This window comes from Aotus nancymaae, unplaced genomic scaffold (genome assembly GCF_030222135.1).
Source record: "Aotus nancymaae isolate 86718 unplaced genomic scaffold, 86718_ANA_hifiasm-v0.15.2.pri h1tg000108l, whole genome shotgun sequence".
NCBI classification, from domain to species: domain Eukaryota; kingdom Metazoa; phylum Chordata; class Mammalia; order Primates; family Aotidae; genus Aotus; species Aotus nancymaae.
This window is the reverse complement of record NW_026988523.1, coordinates 627,297-643,811: the sequence shown is the minus strand read 5'-3', so window position 1 is coordinate 643,811 and position 16,515 is coordinate 627,297. Positions and strand designations below refer to the sequence as shown.

At 43.4% G+C, this 16,515-nt stretch overlaps 1 protein-coding gene and 1 long non-coding RNA gene across 5 annotated transcripts in view; one reads left to right on the top strand and one right to left on the bottom strand.

The window, feature by feature from the left end:
• The window catches only part of STYXL2 (serine/threonine/tyrosine interacting like 2), a 74,081-nt gene that overhangs the window by 28,323 nt on the left and 29,243 nt on the right, over nucleotides 1–16,515 (bottom strand). For 2 of the 4 annotated variants that reach the window (XR_010340386.1, XM_012444567.3), the window contains exons 1-2: nucleotides 14,620–14,838; nucleotides 13,861–13,986 (exon numbers count right to left, since the gene is read on the bottom strand). Coding sequence is in view for 3 of the 4 variants with exons in the window: in XM_012444567.3 (XP_012299990.2) it covers nucleotides 13,861–13,970 (110 nt within the window). In the remaining variant the exon portion in view is untranslated. Of the gene's footprint in view, nucleotides 1–13,860; nucleotides 13,987–14,619; nucleotides 14,839–15,750; nucleotides 15,790–16,515 lie in introns of those variants that run through there. The other 2 variants (XM_064370621.1, XM_064370620.1) reach the window with 2 other exon arrangements.
• LOC135272283 (uncharacterized) lies at nucleotides 516–14,456 on the top strand. Its single transcript, XR_010340387.1, has 3 exons — nucleotides 516–730; nucleotides 11,538–11,634; nucleotides 14,240–14,456. It is a non-coding gene; the product is annotated as an uncharacterized LOC135272283 (long non-coding RNA).

The following is a 16,515-nucleotide window of genomic DNA, read 5'->3' as shown; positions in this document are numbered from 1 at the left end:
CAGTGAGGACGTATGTCAGGAGGCAGACTTGCCTCTTCTCACACTTTGGGCACTTAGAGTTTTTTGGCTATCTCATGGAGTTTGCAGCAGCAAGCTGCTGCTTTCAAAGGATCTGTGAATTTTTTCAGTTTTCCTTATATGTTCCTGTAAGCGAAGGTTCTTGATGTGAGTCTCTACATGCTGTTCTGTCCATCCAAGTGGGAGCTAAAAGTTAGTCCTGCTGCCTATCTGCCAATTTTTTTTTCTATAACTCTAATCAACTCAATTTAATTCAATTCCAAATGATGTTGGATGTTAAACTTACAGAGGTCTTTAGAAGTCTCATTGCTTGGTGAAGATAATAGAGTTTTATGATAGCAGTTGTGTTGGCTCATTTCCATTCTAGCACCAAGTACTTTTTATGACCAAAAGATGCATTTCAAATAAGCATTACTGGAGAGTGGGGGTGGGTTAAGGGTAAAGTTCACGGGACATTATCTTTGCGTGTTAAAACTAGAGAGATCTTTGGAATCTTATTGCTTGGTGAAGATAGTAAAGACTTAATCATCTAGTGGGGGTGGCAATGAGCTCTATAAAGGTACAGATCAGGTGGATTAGCTGGTCTCATTTACCTGTGTCTCTAGCAGACGGAAGATGACCATTCAGGGTTTGATGACTGAGTGAGTGTATGGCACAGACAGATGGGTAGATGGATGAACAGCTGGATGTCCGAATGAATGGATGGACTGTGGTAAGGCTGGGCAAGGTGTCCACATACAACCTAGGGGATCAAACCTGCTGATTTCCAAGGCCCTGTATTCTCTGTCCCCTTCCTCCTCTTCAGCCTCAGCTTGCACCGCGTTCTCTCTGGCTCACTCCTGTCCAGTACACTGGTCTTCTTTTGGCTGTCATTCTCACCAAGTTCTTCTCTGCCCAGGGACTTTGCAGAAGTTCATTTGCTGCTTAGGCCTCTCCTTCTTCCCCCGTTTTTCAGATTCTAGTTCAATCATCCCTTCTTTAGGGAAGATTCCTTGATCTTGCACCATACATCTGTTTTTATGGCACTTCTATCAGATGAAATTTTATACTTATTTATGAAATCATTTGATAAATATCTGTCTCCTATACTAGATCATACCCTCTATGAAGGCAAGGACCATGACTGGGTATTTTCTTGGCCATTGTGTTCCTGGCACCTAGGAGAATGTCTGGTACACAGTAAATGTTTAACAGCTATTTTCTGACCTACTGACTGAATTTGCCCTCAACAGTACTCTACTTAAGGAAATGTGGCACTTACAACAATTAGCAATAAGATTTATCAAGTGTTCGCTGAATGCTCATCATTTTACTTGAACACCAGTAGCAAGCCTCAAAGCAAAAGCAGGATCTTGGCTATGTCCTCTCCATGCCTACTCTCTGCCCTTCAGAGGCCAAGATGTATACAATACCTGAGGCCTATGTTAGCCATTAGCCATTTTTTCTTCTGTAAGAGGAATGGTCACCCCAGATCTGTGATACTCCTTCCATAGAGAGGTGGGGTCTATGTCCACTGCTCTAGAATCTAGGTGGTCTCTGTGGCTGCTCTGACCAATAGAATATAGTACAAGTGATAACTGGCCCATTTTGAGCCCACATCTTGAGGGAAGCCTTCCTTCTCTGGGTCTTGACACTCTCTCTGGGAACCCCTGAGCTGCCATATAAGAAGTCCGACTACCCCCAGAACAGCAAGCTGGAAAGGCCACTGGTCAACAGTCCCTGCTGAGCTCCCCACCAGCAGTCAACCATGTGAATGATCCTCTTAGAAATGGACCTTGCAGCCCATCAGGCCACTCCAGCTGATGCCATACGAAACAGTCAAATCCTGTCCAAATTCCTGACCCACAAAAAGGGGAGCAAAATAAAATTATTGTCTTTAGTCACTAAGTTTTGGGGTAATTTGTTAAACACCAATAGATAACAGGAACAGTGCTATTCCAAGGGCTAAACAAAGCAAGTTTTAGGCAAATGCTTAGGCAGTCTTCTCCTTAATAGTGATACACAACCTAATAAATATCCGTGACTGACCTAAATATGTTGTGGATGGGAAGTAACAACCAAATAATGCCGACATGGTAGAGCAAACCCTGCCTCTATACCAGACCTGGTGACATTCTGAGCGCAGGGGTTCAGGACAGTTAGTTTTCATATATCAATATTTCACAAAACTAGAATCGAAGCCCCAGATTTTATATAAAGGTGAGCCATATTTTCCATTTCAACAATATTTATCAAGGGAGTTTGATTATTTTATTTTTCAATAATGAATACTATTTATACTCCTATTAACAAAACATTGTTTTATTTATTAAGGGTCAGTATTATGTAAAATGAGGTTTGAGGCAAAACCAAACAGATCCATGCTGAGAAGGACTGTATTACTCTCGGGATTACAAGCGCCTCCTCCTTGCACGCACCACATTTCCACCACCTGCATCCCAGAGAGCCTTTCTCACATCGTAATCAGTATTCCGAGCAACTGACACAGACTGAAAATGGACACAGGAGGCATCCTCACCTGTCGGGTGTGCAGAAAGGCCCTGCAAAGAACTCAGCAGGTGGGATTGCCAAGATCCTCACCTGGGATTATCGTCCAAACAACGTTGACTTTAAATTGTGAGGATTTGGTTTTAAGTAACAAATACTGAGAACCAAGAATCTGTCCTAAACACACCTACACGCTGAGACTGCGGGCTTGATAGGGAGAATCTGAAAAGAGAAATCGCTGTGAAACATCTCTCCTGCTTATGGGTGGTAGAGACTGAAGTTCAGCTGATGAGTCAGCAAACCTGAGAAGTCATACGTGAAGAGCCTACCCGGTACACTCTTGAGAAGTTGGCAGCTTTGTAATTGAGAAAAGAGCGGGGATTAAGAACAGATTTCCTCCCCAGCCCCGCAGTGTTTCTGTCTTTGGCTGCTGATGCTAAAATGTGAGCAACATTAAACCCTGCTCAGTATTACCCGGTGTGGAATGTAGGATGTAGATTAAAATGCTTTTACGAGTCAGCCGCCATGAGGGGAGATGTAAACCTAATAGTCACAAAACCGTTTGCCACAGTCACGGTTTATTAAGTCTAATAAAGAAAGGTGTGAGGGCAAGACCTAAAACGGATGCCTGTTGTCCACAGAGAAGAAGGATTGCAGAATAGAAAAGAGGAAGGAGGGAGAGCCCTGAACAATTGGCCTTGTTTCTATTTGCAAGGTCAGTGAGATGGCGGCCCTAGAGGCTTTGATTTATGACTATGTCTGTGTCCCAGCCGGCTTACCTGAGATGGAGTGAGATGACACTCACACCCTGATTAGAAAGCAGTGAAGGCTGGCTGTTCAAGAAAGACAGGCGGGGAAGAAGAGGATCTCGGATCGATACATACCTCATCATCGGATCAGGAAGCAGCTGCTAAAAAGCCTTGAGCTCAACAGAAAGAGGAGCGATAAAGGGGAGTTGGATGGACTTCCTAAGCAAGAGCCCGAGAGCCGTGCAGCTCGCTGCAGACCCGCATTTTTCAAAACTGCAGACTGACCAATCCATGTATAATAAAATCAATTCAATGGGTTGTGCTCAGCATCTGGGACAGAAAGAAGAAAAGGAAGAAGAAAGAAAGAGAACGGAAGGAAGGCAGGAAGGAAGGCAGGAAGGAAAAGAGGGAAGGAAAAAGAAGAGGAAGAAAGGGAGGGAGGGAGGGATGGGAAGGAAAGGGAATAGTGCCACCCATTGTAAGGGTAGTTTTGTGAACTTTTAAAAATTTATATATACACGTATATATCTCTGAGTTGAGATGTAAATGGCATTGTCACACTGCAGATTGCCATCAGCAAAGTTTAAAGCCCATTGCTTTAAACCAGTTGCGTGCTGTCCAGACATGGAATGGAGTTGAACTGGGGTCCTTCGGCCCAGACTTCCCTATAGCTGATCACTTCCTATCAAGGAGTCCCTTGGAAGTAAAACAGAGGTAGAACTCCAGGAGGAGGTGTCTTCTTGATTTGGCTTTTGCAAAAAAGGCACAAGGTTTCTGAGCGCTCTCTAAGTGTTCAGCCACTTCAGAGAAAATGACCACACACAGGCACAATTCAGGCTCTAAGGAAGAACAGAAGTCAGTAAACTAAAGAAAATCGATTTTTAGCAAGCTGCTTCCAGCGGGCTTAGTGAAAGAGCCAAGGTGGAGACATTTTCACTGAAAAAGAAATGTGAGGGAGAAAGGGTGGACAGGAGGAGCCATTTCCCAGGGAAACAGAATGAAAACACAGTGAACTTAAACTTCATGCCCCGTCTCTCCCCACCCACCACCGCTGGAAGACAGATGCTTGCTCACCACAGGAAGGGAGAGGAGAGCACAGTGAAGGAAGTTCAGCTGAAGGTCGAGGGAAACGGTGCCACCGTGAGAGGAAGCCTGATCAAGCCTTACCAAGCAGTTTTAAACAACTGCCAAGTCCTGAAAAGTTCAGATCTAAAAGCCAACAAGAATCGGATTTTAACTTGGAAAGATATAAAGGAAAGCAGAAAAGCATTCTTCAAATAGGGAAAAAGAGAGTGATGAAAATGTTTTTGCTCCTTTAATTGGAAGGGAAGAGAAAACTGATGATAAGAAGAAGAAGGAGATGGCCTAGAGGTTGGTTTGCATTACAAGCACACTTATTTCTCAGGCTGTATTTATTTAGGTGACTGGGAAGGTCCGATGGAGACCATAGGTAAGGAAGAAGCCCCCACCAAGTTGCCCCACTGACAGGGGTTTTTAAATTTTAGTGTCAACTCATGAATCACCTAGAGACATTTCCTCGCTGGAGGATGGATGAATCTCTAACAGCACGTTTTCTTCCAGAGAGTGACTCTTAGTGGCCAGGTTTGAATTTGAGGTGTTTGAAGCTAGTGCCTAACTCAGGCAAAAATGAAGATTTGACACCCGTATCCATTGTCTACACCCCTTTCTCAGGTTCTTAATTCACCCTAGGATGAGATTTACAGATGAGACCTGAAATGTTAGGACTCCCTGCCAGGACAGCAAGCAGGCTACATCCCTGCCAATTTTAACTGGCTGCTAGTGGCTATTTGTTTGGAGCACTGGGTGAAGCTTTGCAAGGCTCTGTTCTAGGTACACAGGAAAGAGTACAGTTATGTCTGCTCGGGTCTGGATCTGGGGCTGTCATGATTGAATGGTGGCCCTCCAAAATGGTATGTCTTCCAAAACCTGGGAATGTAATCTTTTTTGGAAAAAGGATTATTGCAGGGGTAATAAGTTAAAGCTTTTGAGATGTGATCACCCTGAATTAGGATGGACCCTAAAGCCAATGACAAGCATCCTTATAGGAGAAGACAGAGCAGGAGGCCTTTTGAAGGAGGGGCAGAGATTGGAATTATGCTGCCGCAATGCAAGAAATGCCAACAGAAACGAGGAGAGACAAAGAAAGAGCTCCGTAGAGTCTTCGGAGGCTGTGTGGCTCTGTCACTACCTTGATTTCAGACCTCTGGGTTCCAAAATGTGAGAGAATAAATTCCTGTTGTGTTTAAGCTGCCTAGTTTGCAATAGTTTGCTGTGGCAGCCCTAGGAAACCAGTGCAAGAACTAAGAGTCCGGGGGTGAGATATTTGCTGACTTGGTGCATAATTTGACTTAAAGACTTAAAATGTTACTTAAAGACTCAAACCTTTGCCTGAAGTCATAAAACCAGAAGGATGGAATTTCAGGCACTTATCAGCTGCAAGGAGGACTGTTCAGGACAGGAACAACTATCAGGAAGTATCTCTGCTTCTTAGAATGCAGGATTTGCTCATGGCAGCATTAGAGAAGCATGATGTCTTAACCAGTGTGTGCGTGACTCTGGCTAAATAAAAATTTTTTGACATGATGAGTTACTGAAAATATTTTGTCAGATATCTTTCCCTGAAAAGAAAAGGGAAGAGAACCATCATTTATCAATTACCTAATATAGCTTTGTATATATTATACTATTTATTCTCTACTCCTGGGTAAAACTGGCATTCCAATTGTTGTGATTAAGTAATCTAAGCAAGCTTTCAAGGGTTTGTAAGTAGGAGGGCAGATCTGACCTCAATTTTGGTCGCAGCTGCACCACTTAATTTCCTTCCACAGTGCCATGCTCCCTCCTAAAAGAGGGTTTTATTTATTGTTTACGTTTTTTAAAACCCACTTTATTACTGACATGCAAACTGCACAAATTTAAAATATACAAATTGGTAAGGTTTGACATATGTATACATCTGTGAAGCCATCACTGCCATCAAGGTCACATCATCCCTCGTGCCCCTTTTTAAGCCCTCCCTCTCATCCTTCCCTGCCCTCTGCCCCCCAGGCAACCATTGAGCTGCTTTCTGCCACTAGAGAGGTTCTAGAATTTTATGTAAGTGGAATGATATAGGATGTACCCTGTTTTGTCTGACTTTCAAGCAGCATGATTATTTTGAGATTCATCCACGTTGTATGAATCAATAGCTCATTTCTTTTCATTGCTGTATAGTATTCCTATGTATAAATGTAACACAATGCGTTTATCCATTCACTTGTCAATGGACACCTAGGTTGTTTTTAGTTTTTTGGCTATTACAAATAAACCTGCTATACACATTCATGTATAAGTCTTTGCATAGACATAGGCTTTCTTCTTCTTTTTTATTATTACTATTTTTTTTTTAGACAGACTGTTACTCTGTTGCCCAGGCTGAAGTGCAGTGGTGTGATCTCGGTTCACTGCAACCTCCACCTCTCTGGTTCAAGCGATTATTTTGCCTCAGCCTAAGTAGCTGGGCTTACAGGTGCTCACCACCACACCCAGCTAATTTTTGTATTTTTGGTTGAGACAGGGTTTTGGTTGGTCTCGAACTCCTGACCTCAGGTGATGCACCTGCCTCAGCCTCCCAGAGTTTTGGGATTACAGACAGGAGCCACCGTGCCCGGGAGGCATAGGCTTTCATTTCTCTTGAGTAAATACCTAGGAGTAGAATGACTGGATCATGTAGATATAGGTGTATTGGTTTAACTTTATAAGAAACTGAAAAAGTGTAAAATGGTTGGACTATTTTACATTCCCTTCAGCAGTATAAGATTGTCCCAAGTACTCCACATTTTCTACCAACATTTGGTATGGTCAGTCCTTTTAATTTCAGATATTCTAATAGGTATGTAATGGAACTCTCTGTGATTTTAATTTGTGTTTCCCTAATGATTAAGGATTTTGAGCATCTTTTCATGTGCTTATTTGCCATCCACATATCTTTTTTTGGTGAATATGTATTCAAATCATTTGTCTGCTTATTTATTTTTTTTTTTTGGAGACGGAGTTTCGCTCTTATTGCCCAGGCTGGAGTGCAATGGCGCGATCTCGGCTCACCGCAACCTCCGCCTCCTGGGTTCAGGCAATTCTCCTGCCTCAGCCTCCCAAGTACCTGGGATTACAGGCACGCACCACCATGCCCAGCTGATTTTTTGTATTTTTAGTAGAGACGGGGTTTCACCATGTTGACCAGGATGGTCTCGATCTCTTGACCTCGTGATCCACCCGCCTCGGCCTCCCAAAGTGCTGGGATTACAGGCGTGAGCCATCGCGCCCGGCCCTTGTCTGCTTTTTAACTAAGTTATTTCCTTATTAGTAGGTCGTGGGAGTTTTAAAAATATATATTCCAGATACAAGTTCTTTATTAGATACGTAATTTGCAGATATTTTCTCCAAGTCTGTGGGCTGTCTTTTCATTTTTAAAAAGTGCTGCAGACTCATTCATCGGAACTGGTTCAGGTGTGGTTCTGTGTGATAAAGTGGGATTGATTAGATGATCGCTCCAAAGCCTGTGCAATTGTAATCGTTTAGACTTCTTATTTTATGATGACATTGTGGGAAGAGACAGCCTCTGAAGTGTCACCACATGTTTGCCTTCCTTGAAAATTTCTGGAAAGGGCTACACGATTTGGGAGAAGTTTCTAGAAATCAATTGCTGAGTAGTATACACAAACCGAGGAGGGCATCAAAACCGACAGGATTCAGCAGCAGTCACTGCAAAGCCAGAGAACATTTGCTCTGGATACGGGGCCATGCTTTAAGGAAGTTCAGCCCATTCCACAGGAAAGTCCGTCTTTCAGGCTAAGCTGGTTTTTGCCTAGGAAGGGAGAATGGCTGCTGGAAGGGCTAAAGATTGAATGCCTTTGCTTCAGTGCTTTTGTCTTGTGGTAGGCTAAGGTGATGTAAAATTGTGAAACCAGCAGAGTCAGTCTTCCCTGCCTCCTATTTCTCTTTTCAGTGACTCCTCTCATCCCTGCCCCTGTGTGTCATACTTATTATTTGCCTTCCTCAATCAACAATCTGAGAAGCTCAATCATACCAAAATGATAGGCAGTTAATAAAATACATATTCCCTAAGGCAATGCTGTGGTTTGTCCTTACCAAAATGCATATTGAGGCTTGGTCTCTGGTGCGGTGGTACCGGAAGGCAGTGCCTTTAAGAGCTGATTAGGTTGTTAAGAGAGATGAATGCTTTTCCCAAGGGAGTGAGTTCTGGCTCTCGGGGGACTGGATTAATTACCGTGAGAGGGGGTTGTTATAAAGTGAGGCTGCCTCTTGCATTTGGTCTCTTTTGCACATGCATGCTCTCCTCTCACATGCACTCATGCCATGTGATGCCATCTGCCATGTTATGAGCTAGCATGAGGCCCTTGTCAAATGTGGCCACTTAATCTTGGACTTTCCAGCCTCCAGAACTGTGAGCCAGATAAACCTCTATTCTTTGTACATTACCCAGTGTCAGGTAATCTGTTATAGCAACAGAAAACAGACCAAGAAAGGAAGCTTTAAACATAAATATATATGCCAGACTTTCTTTATCTAGCCTACTGCTAATGGGACAGTTCACCATGTTGTTTATATATTCTATATTCTTAATGATTGTTAGTTGCTAAATATTATAATATTTATCTTCTGGTATACATATGTGCTTGTTTTTGTTAAGTATTTATGAAGAGTGAGCCTGCTGGGTCAGGGGACGACCACATGTTTAGCTTTAGTAGATACTGCAAAATAGTTCCAAATGGTTGTACTAATTTACACTCGCACCAGCAATGAATGGGAGTGTTGATTGCTTCACATCTGCATTAATATTTGCTATCTTTGGTCTTTAGTTTTAGATATTCTGGTGAGTATGTAGTAGTACTGAATTGTGGTTTTAATTTAAATTTCTATTTTTTAATTTTTAAACTGATTTCTACCTTTGTTCTTCTATGTTCAGATAAGATGTTCGATATTATTTCAATCACTAAAAGTTTGTTGATACATGTACGGCCAGTATATGATGTACTTTGGTAAATGCTCCATGCGTACATGATGAGAATGTGTATCCTGTGGTTGCTGGGTACACGTTCTATAAATGCTAATTAAGTTAATTTTATTTATTGTTTTGTCCACATATTCTTGATTTTTTTATATTCTTATAAAAAATCATTCTTTGATTTTTTTTATTCTATCAGTTGTTGAGATAGTTTAAAATATATATATACATATATATATATGTACAGTTGCGGGAGATTGTGACTTTTAATTTTTCATTCAGTTCTGTCAATTTTTTGCCTTATGTATTTTGAGGCTGTGTTATTAGACATAGAAATTGGAAATTATTATATCTTTCTGGTGAACTGAACCTTTGATCATTATGAAATGTCTCTTTTTGTCTCTTTGTATCTAGTAATGATTACGTTAAAATCTGCTGCACTGACTCGCTTTGGCTTACTTTACAATATCACCTTGATACTTCTCTGACGGAGTGATGAAGTCTGTGTTGCCTCCCCTTGAAACTTCACGGACATTTGCGACAGCTGAGTACAGCGGAAGCAGTGCTATGTAACTTCTGAGGCTAGCTCTTGAAAATTAGTACACATCTATCTTATTCTCTTGGATGCAACTCTTGGAGTTTACAGAAAGCCCATGCTTACAGAAAGCCCAAAGTAGCCCACATGGAGGGACCATCTAGGTATTCTGGCCAAAAGCCCAGGTAAATTTCAACATAAACTGCCAAACGTGAAGATGCCTCTATGAGTCACCCTCAGCCTTCAGGCATCCCCAGTCTTCACATTTTTTCTAGCTGAGGCTTTGGACATCCTAGAGCAAAGACAAGCTAACCCCACTGTGCCTCATCCAGGCTCCTGATTATGAACATGATAAAATGGTATCTTATGCCACCAAAATGTGAAGTTATGAGCAGTAGTAACTGGAACAGTGTAGTATAAGTTTTTTATTCTTGGTTAACTTTGTGTATCCATATCCTTATTTTATTTCATTTTTTGAGACAGGGTCCCACTTTGTCAGCCAGGCTGGAGTGCAGTGGCATGATCCTAGCTCACTGCAGTCTTAAATTCCTGGGCTCAAGCAGTCCTCTTGCCTCAGCTTCCTGAGTAGCTGAGACAACAGGCATGTGCAACCATGCCTGGCTAATTTTTTAAAAAAATGTTTGTAGAGACCAGGCCTCGGTATGTTGCCTGGTCTGGTCTCAAACTCCTGGCCTCAAGCAGTCCTCCTACCTCAGCCTCCCAAAGTGCTGGAATTACAGGCATGAGCTACCCATGACAAACATATATCCTTATTTTTAATGTGTGTCTCTTGTAAACAGTATGTAGCCTTTTTAATGGAGTCTGAAAATCATTATCTTTTAATGGAATATTGAGTCTATTTACATTTAATGTAGTTATTTATATATTGAAGTTTAAATCTACCATACTACTATTTTCTTATTTATTACTCGTATTCTTCCTTTTTTTCTAACCTATGATTTCTTGTGGAAAAAGTTGTTCTTTTTCTATGTTCTTTTTCTCTACTTTCTTTTGGATTGATTATATTTTATGATTTCATCCTCCCTTCATTAGCTTGTTAGCTATACATTCTATTGCAAAACTTTCTAATAAATGCACTACAAATTATAACATGCATCCTGGACCGCCAACCCAAATTTACAGTTTCAGATAACCTCCCAAGATAACTACCATTAAACTGAGAAAAGAAGGCAAATAAATGAATCAGGATTGATATAATTTATGATTATATCAATAAATCAGATTTATATATAAATCAGATATAATTTAAGATTCTATCTAGGAAATAACTTGGAGTGTGGTTAGTAACACATGGAGTTGTCTAATCTACATAGATCATAAACCTATTGAGTTTTTGAAAGGGTTGTATTTTCAAAGAAACCAGGAACTTTCAAAAGCTTTTGGGCAGCATAAGCCTTAATACAGCCCCTGAGCCATGAAATTTTCATAAGTAGGACAGTCTGCAAAAGCTATACAGCCTTCAAGAAAGACATGTCTTCAGCCTCACTCCAGATGTGGCCATGGAGGTAATGGACCAGCAAGATAGCTCAGAAGGCAGAGCTAGAGGTCAAAGAGAACAACAGACAGGGGTGTTCCTCTCAGAAAGAAAAATCAAGGTCAAATCTAGGAGGTTTCCTCACATCCTAGGTCAACATGCTCATTAATTATATGACTGCAGTATTTCCTCTTCTTCCTTTTATAAAATGGTAGCTGTTTTTTGCAGTTATCTTGATCAGACTATAACGTGTTGCATTCAGGCCTGAGGAAGAGAATGCACCCCCATTGGAGAACCTAGACTGGAACTCTGTATGCAGCAGTTGGTAAGTGGGATTTTGAGTTTTCTCACTTGGGAGGCAGTAAACATGTTCTATGGATTGACTGAGAGGAGGAGCACATTGTGGCTGAGACTGCTATTGTAAATACACGAATTTCCTCTTTTTTGGGGGCTCATGGACCTTATTTCCCATGCTTCCTTGCAAGAAAGCATGACCTTGCTGAGTTCTAGGCAATGGAATATGAAGTGGTCACTTTCAGGTCCAGACCATAAAACTTCCTGGGAAATTCTCTGTGCTCGTCTCCATTTTATCTTGATACTGATGGCATAGTGACTTTAGAAGCCACGCTTTAAAGCGGTGAACCCACGAGATAGAAGGAGTCTTAGTTCCTGAATCACTGCTCAGGTACCTGTTTAGGAACTTACTTGAGCAAGAAAGAAATGTCCTTTAGATATAATAGCTAACATTACCCTTAGCAATACACAAAACTGTCACCTATCCCAACCACACACAAAGCGACCTCTACCTTATTCAGGGGTGTACAAGAGAGGAGGAACATATTTTAAATCTCTCAATCCTGAGAGTTTCCCTAAGTGTGACCATAATGTTGAATTTTCTTTCTTTTTTTCTTTTCTTTTTTTTTTTTGAGATGGAGTCTGGCTTTGTCACCAGGCTGGAGTGCAGTGGCTCCGCCTGCAAGGTTGCTCCGTTGCAGCCTCCACCTCCCGGGTTCAGGCAATTCTCCTGCCTCAGCCTCCTGAGTAGCTGGGATTACAGGCACCTGCCACCACGCCTAGCTAATTTCTGTATTTTTAGTAGAGATGGGGTTTCATCATGTCGGCCAGGCTGGTCTCGATCTTCTGAGCTCACGATCCGCCCACCTCGGCCTCCCGACGTAACGCTGCATTTTGAAGAAGTGCCTACCCTCCATCTGGGTGAAGTGCCCTGGCCCATGAGTGCCAAGCACCTGCCGTTGTTCCCATCTTACTCCACTGGGGAAGCCTTTTGAACCTCAGAAAGCAGGAGCCAGTAACACCCCAAGAGAAGAATGGAAGAAAAGTGGAGTCAAGCAGAATTATAAATTCTTAGAAGGGAGGTTAATTTCAGATATTTTAGCTGGGCCTTCCAACTAAAGGCTCAACCATTTAAGTTATTCTTCACATCAATTTGGTGACAGAGATATGAGTAGAAGTCAGGTCTCCTGCTATCATTTATGGCAGAAGAAAATGGACAGGCACACGCAGTATTGTTTTAGCAAGCAATTAAGCATGACATTTCTTCACCGTCTCATGGTTTGTCTTAAAACGTTACACACACATTTTTTTTAATTCTACATGAGAAAATAACCTCGATGATTTTAATGTAAAATAATGTTTCCAATTACTTGTGGTAAAAAGAGGACTTTCAGGCCGGGCTCGGTGGCTCACGCCTGTAATCCCAGAACTTTGGGAGGCCAAGGCGGGTGGATCACAAGGTCAAGAGTTTGAGACCAGCCTGACCAACATGATGAAACCCCGTCTCTACTAAAAATACAAAAATTAGCCAGATGTGGTGGTATGCGCCTGTAATCCCAGCTACTTAGGAGGCTGAAGCAGGAGAATTGCTTGAACCTGGGAGGCAGAGGTTGCAGTGAGCAGAGACAGCGCCATTGCACTCCAGCCTGGGTGACAGAGTGAGACTCCTTTCAAAAAAAACACAAAACAAAACCAAAAAAAAGGACTCTCCAGGAAGATGCATTATGCCCCTTGCCATCTTGTGACTTGCCCCAAGCATACGCATCTCCCAGTGTAAACGACACAGCTTGATTATGGATACACAATTATTTCAGTGCTAGGGAATGCTCGCTTGGGCTTCTCCTCTCCTGATCCCTTCTCTTATAGTCTAAGGCCTGTCATCCCCATATCCAGCCCCTATCCTAGTGAATCAAGCCCTGCCAAGTTCCTACTCATCCTCTGAGATTCGGGTCCAGCATCATCTCCTCCAGCAAGCCGCCTATGACCTTCCAAGTCCAGTCGTTCCCTTCCCTAGTGCCTAGTTCACCACATACTAGATCTTGGACATATGAATACTTAGCACATACCTGCCACATTGCAATCAGTCTATTTGCATATTCACCACCTCCAGAAAGTAGGACACATACAAGTGCTCAATAATATCTGTTGAATGACTGAACCGAGGTGATGGCTGCAGGCTCCCTGGAGCCAACGGCCCATCCTGCTCCCAACCCCTCCCAGCCGTGGCTGTAAGGGTGGGAGACGAGTGGTCACTTACTGGCTAGGGGACGGGCTCCGGAGGTAGTGGGCCTGCACTGCCCTCACGTTGGCTTCGTCCTCCTCATTTGGGACTACTTGCTCCTCCTCTGGGTCCTCACTCGTCGCCATGACAACTTGCCAACCTCTGAAAGTTTGGCAAGAAAAAGGCAGTTAGGGAATTCGGTTCCAGAGGTTTTATGGGGGGAGGAGGGGCATCAGTGACGTCACCTCAGTAGAACTAGGAGTAGGAAGGTCCCGGTGGGCAAAGGACCGGCAAGGAAAACCCAGTCATACCTGGCCCAGCCACTGTTACCGGAACACCGAGGAGTGCACCCTGCCATGTTAAGAGCCCACCTGAAAGTGACAGTATTTAAGTGCCAGTGTGGCTCTTTCCACAGATGCCAGCACGGGAGCAGGCAGAGGACGCCAGCAGGTTACCTAAACTCAGCTCAGGAAGTTGAAGAACAATGGCTTTCCTGGACCAGCGAGATCTTTCAGTTGAAATGATAGGGTGTGCATACACACCCCCTCACCTGTGCCCGTGTGCACCCCTTTGTCTCTGCTGGGCAAGGTGCAGCTGGCCTTCAGTGGCTATAACCAAGGCCACAGGAGGCAGGGCCTTTGGCTCAGGCGTCATCCTGGAGCCTATTAAGGGACATGAAATCTCCCAGCAGCTGGTCCCAGACGTCATGGCTGGGCCCTGACACTCAGGGCAAAGCTGCTGCCCCTTGGATTGTAAGTCCCGGGCACACCAGGACGAGGGGAGAAGCACACTCACCTCTACCCTTCCTGGATGTTCCACACCAAGGGCTGAGAGACCCAGATGAAACGACCCAAGCTCCGGCCAGTGAGACAGGAACCGACCACCTCCTCTCTTCGGGGCTTCTTCTCCTAGGAGCAGGACAGCTGTTAACAGGAAACCTTAGCCACCCTCTAAATTTAGCCTCTGGTCCCATAGGCTGGCAGATCTCTGGGAGAAAGGAATGCAGGCTCCAGACCCAGGCCCCAAAGCAGTCCTCACTTAACTCTTTCCCTCCTGGCTGATTCTCCAGACACTGACATTTAGCAGCAGAATTGGAAGACATTCGTGCTTGGTAGGTGGAGACTCTAAAGAACAGCTTTTCTCTGGCTCTTGCCTGGGGCTGCCTATTCAAAGTTCTTCCAGAAGAGAATCTAAATCCAAGGATCTAGAAGAATAAACAAACTTACCACAGCCCTACATCAACTGGAGAGGCCTTAAACAAGTCCAGATATAAAGAATGGAAAGGGTCCTCAACAGACAGATATTGGGAGAGCTCTGTGGTGCAATTAAACATCCTTTTTGTTTTTTTTAAGATGAGGTCTCACTCTGTCTCCCTGGTGAGGGTGCAGTGGTGCCATCAAAGCTCACTGCAGCCTCAGCCTCTTGGGGTCAGGGGATCCTCCCACCTCAGACTCCCGAGTACCTGGGAGTACAGGCACATGCCACCACACCCAGATAACTTTTAAATTTTTTATAGAGATGGGGTCTCGTTATATTGCCCAAGCTGGTCTCAAACTTGGGCTAAAGCGATCCATCCACCTCAGCCTCTCAGAGTGCTGGGATGGATTACGGTTGCGAGCCACTGTGCCCTGCCTACGTTTCTTTTAATAGATATGTCTCTGGATGGTCGACTGGGCAGTTGTGCTTCCCCTCCACGCTCCCTCCCTCTACTCACACCCCAAGGTGATGACGGACTGGCAACCCTGGGTGACATAAGAATTCCGTGAGCCTCATAAAAAGCTACCTTACCCCACTACACCCTCTACCACCACTATGATCAAAGCAAAGCCAAATAGCCCACACCTCTCATCCCGCATATACTCTAGTCACCGTTTCATCTGTTTATCCAGCCGTCTATTCACCCATTTACAAACATTCACTGATCACCTACTATCCATGGCCCTGTACTTGACGGAAGTTGGTAAGACACACAGCTTAAAGTTGTCTTTCTTCCTAGCTATGTGGAACAATGCCTGGTGTATAGTATCATTAGAAATGGCTGAATGAATGAGCTCACTGTTTATTAGGAGAAATGAGACACAGACCAAAAATAACTCCAGCATACGACAGAATGTAATTAGTGTCCTAAAAGAGAGCCAGAGTGCTGTGTGAGTTCAAAGGCGGGAGAGAGCCCTTCTGACTGAAGAAATCAGGAAAGACTTCAGAGAAGCAGTGGTGATATATGGGCTGGCTTCTAAAGGACAAGTAAGATTCTAAGAGCAGATATAGTAGGGGAAGGGAATTGCCGAGGGGATGGCACCGACAGTATTTTGGGAGGAGGAAAGTATGAGTTCTGGGTGTGAAAAGATGTCTAACTTGGTCAGAGCATAAGTTACATATTCTGGAAGGCAGACTGTTTGAGAACAAATGCTAGAATACCTTAAAAGCCAATTTGTTTCTGCAGAATCAGTGATAGGAGCCGAGCAGACAAGTAGTATCATCAGGGCTGTGTGTTAGGAAGACTAATTTGGCAAAGATATTATAAATTGCTGGGGCTGAACAATTATTATCTATAATAAAAGAATTTAACAAGGTGCCTGAGTAAAATGTAGTAAACAGAAAACAACCACGTTCGTATGACAACCAAACCAAACAGCCGAAAGGATTGATAAAAAATAATCCGGGCCGGGCGCGGTGGCTCACGCCTGTAAT